A 2,500-nucleotide genomic window follows, 5' to 3' on the forward strand; every position below is an offset into this window, starting at 1 on the left:
CTGACGATTACTGGGATATCAAGGAAAATAGATAAAATATACACAAACAGAAAAAAAAACGATTTGAACCAACTCGTAAAATTAAAGAAAAACTACTTTTTTATGTAAGAAGCACAACCACCGTAACAAACAGAACAAAACATCACGAATTTGCATTTGAAAGCATCCTTCCTCACTTGACTCTGAGCAGCCACCTTCCCTCCGGCCGCATCTGCTCCGCCGGCGACACCCGCACCGTCTTCGGCGGCTTGGCCTCCCCGGGCTCGAGGCGCTCGACTGCTATGTGCACGATGATGACGCTGAAGATGAGGAAGATGCAGAAGAAGAACCACATGTCGATCATCTTGATGTAGGCGGTGTCGGGGAGGGCGCTGGACACCTGGTTGAACAGGGTGTACAGGACCAGCAGGGTCGTCAGCGTCATGATGGCCCTGACCTGCAGGTGGACGTCTTATAGCTTTGATCTTAAAGATATGTATGAATGTGTATATATATATATATATATATATATATATATATATATATATATATATGTATATACATATATATATATATATATGTATATATATATATGTATATACATATATATATATATATATATATATATATATATATATATATATATATATATATATATATATATATATATAAGGAGCGAGAGAGAGAGAGAGAGAGAGAGAGAGAGAGAGAGAGAGAGAGAGAGAGAGAGAGAGAGAGAAAGAGAGAGAGAGAGAGAGAGAGAGAGAGAGAGAGAGAGAGAGAAAGAAAGGAAGAAAGAGAGAGAAAGAGAGAGAGAGAGAGAGAGAGTGAGTCTATATATTCCGTGCATATCTCTCTTCTATACATAGACTACATCTTAAATAATGTATACGTCGGTGTATTTCCGGAGCGCACCTGGAAGGCCTTGAGCTGGATGTAGAGTGTGCCATAACCGATTCCGAGAAGGAGGAACGTTGGCATGAAGATAGTGAGAACCAACAAGCTCCATCGACGCTCCAGGTCGAATGTTACCTTACATTAATGGCGAGAATGTAGGCTTTAGTATAGTCCATCATATTTAATAACAAAAATAAATCATACTGTTTTACCGATGCTTTAACTGTTAGATTGCATAGTTTTATTGATACTATATTTCCTATATCGCATTTTTCCCGATATTTTAGCAAGATATCTAATCATCATACTCTAATCTCCACAGAAATAGTCCATGAAATCGACCCACCTGCAGGACGGCGTAGTCAGACCGGGCGGTGAGATGGGCAGCGATATTCCGAATGCTGTATTTGGGGAGTTCGCTGCGCCCGTTGTAGAACACCGATCCGTTCTGCATTGCGAAGAATTATGGCCGTTATAGCTGTGTTGCAGCGCTGTTGCAAATATCTTCTTTATGTGAGGATGGTATTGATATGTGGCATGCAAGATTTATGAACCCGTTGTTTTTGTCAATCTGCAATGCACCTGTGTATAGACAGGAATGATTCAGCCACTGGCTGAAGTTATGTGTCATATATACATACATATATATATATATATATATATATATATATATATATATATATATATATATATATATATATATACATATACATACATATATATATATATATATATATATATATATATATATATATATACATATACATACATATATATATATATATATATATATATATATATATATATATATATATATATATATATATATATATATATATATATAAATGTGCATATAATCCGACAGAGAGAGATAGCTAGAAGTGCGTGCGTGATACTTTCCTCTATAAAGAAAAATCACCATAGATGTCATTCGTATAATAATAAAAGATTCTGATGTATGACTCTAGAATGGTAGACGTGTAATTTTCATAAATATCAGAATTGAACGACGACATAGTATTAATAGTACGTTAAATGCTAACGTTCTAGCGGTTGAACAAATTCCCTTTCCTGAAGCGCGGTCTGACCTTGCCTCCGAGGAACTTACTCTCAACACGATGACCTGGGTATCGGCAGAAGCAAGTTTGACGAGGATGCTGCAACTCTGGGTATCGAACGGGTAGTGGAAGAGACCGAAATGGCAATTGAAGCTCCCATAGTACTGTTCCCTTTGCACCAGTCGGCCTGCTTGTGCCTGGTACATTGTGTCTGTTTTAGGCAGGGAGAATTGATGAGGTAAAAGCATCTGCGAATGACGATTCTTTTGATGTTAAAAAAAATGGTGTGCAGTATGAAAGAAATCTTTGTTGCGCACAAATCAGTTATTCAGTAAAATCAAATGACGTTCAACTGTTCCTCATCTGGTTCGTGAATCATTTCAAGCTCTGCCATGCAGTCCTCACCCATTTTGACGTCCGTGAAGACGGGCGGGTCAGCCTCGCCCAGCCGCTGCACAAAGACCCCGCTCTTTAGCCTCCTGAGTTCCCCATTGTTCACGTTGAGGAACTCCACATCGGGGGACCAGATCTTCTCCACCTCGAGGCTGCTCAGCTTGTTCCAGCCT

General features: G+C 38.8%; 1 protein-coding gene across 2 annotated transcripts in view; it reads right to left on the bottom strand.

Annotated features, from left to right (window-relative positions):
• Positions 1-2,500, bottom strand: part of LOC113827016 (uncharacterized) — an 18,438-nt gene that overhangs the window by 1,101 nt on the left and 14,837 nt on the right. For both annotated transcript variants that reach the window (XM_070125121.1, XM_070125119.1), the window contains 5 exons: positions 2,340-2,500; positions 1,985-2,145; positions 1,223-1,324; positions 895-1,011; positions 177-436 (listed from right to left, as the gene is read on the bottom strand). The exon at positions 2,340-2,500 is cut by the window's right edge and continues 1,136 nt beyond it. In XM_070125121.1, coding sequence (XP_069981222.1) covers positions 177-436; positions 895-1,011; positions 1,223-1,324; positions 1,985-2,145; positions 2,340-2,500 — 801 coding nt within the window. The remainder of the gene's footprint in view (positions 1-176; positions 437-894; positions 1,012-1,222; positions 1,325-1,984; positions 2,146-2,339) is intronic.

Source organism: Penaeus vannamei, chromosome 9, assembly GCF_042767895.1.
Source record: "Penaeus vannamei isolate JL-2024 chromosome 9, ASM4276789v1, whole genome shotgun sequence".
Classification (NCBI taxonomy): domain Eukaryota; kingdom Metazoa; phylum Arthropoda; class Malacostraca; order Decapoda; family Penaeidae; genus Penaeus; species Penaeus vannamei.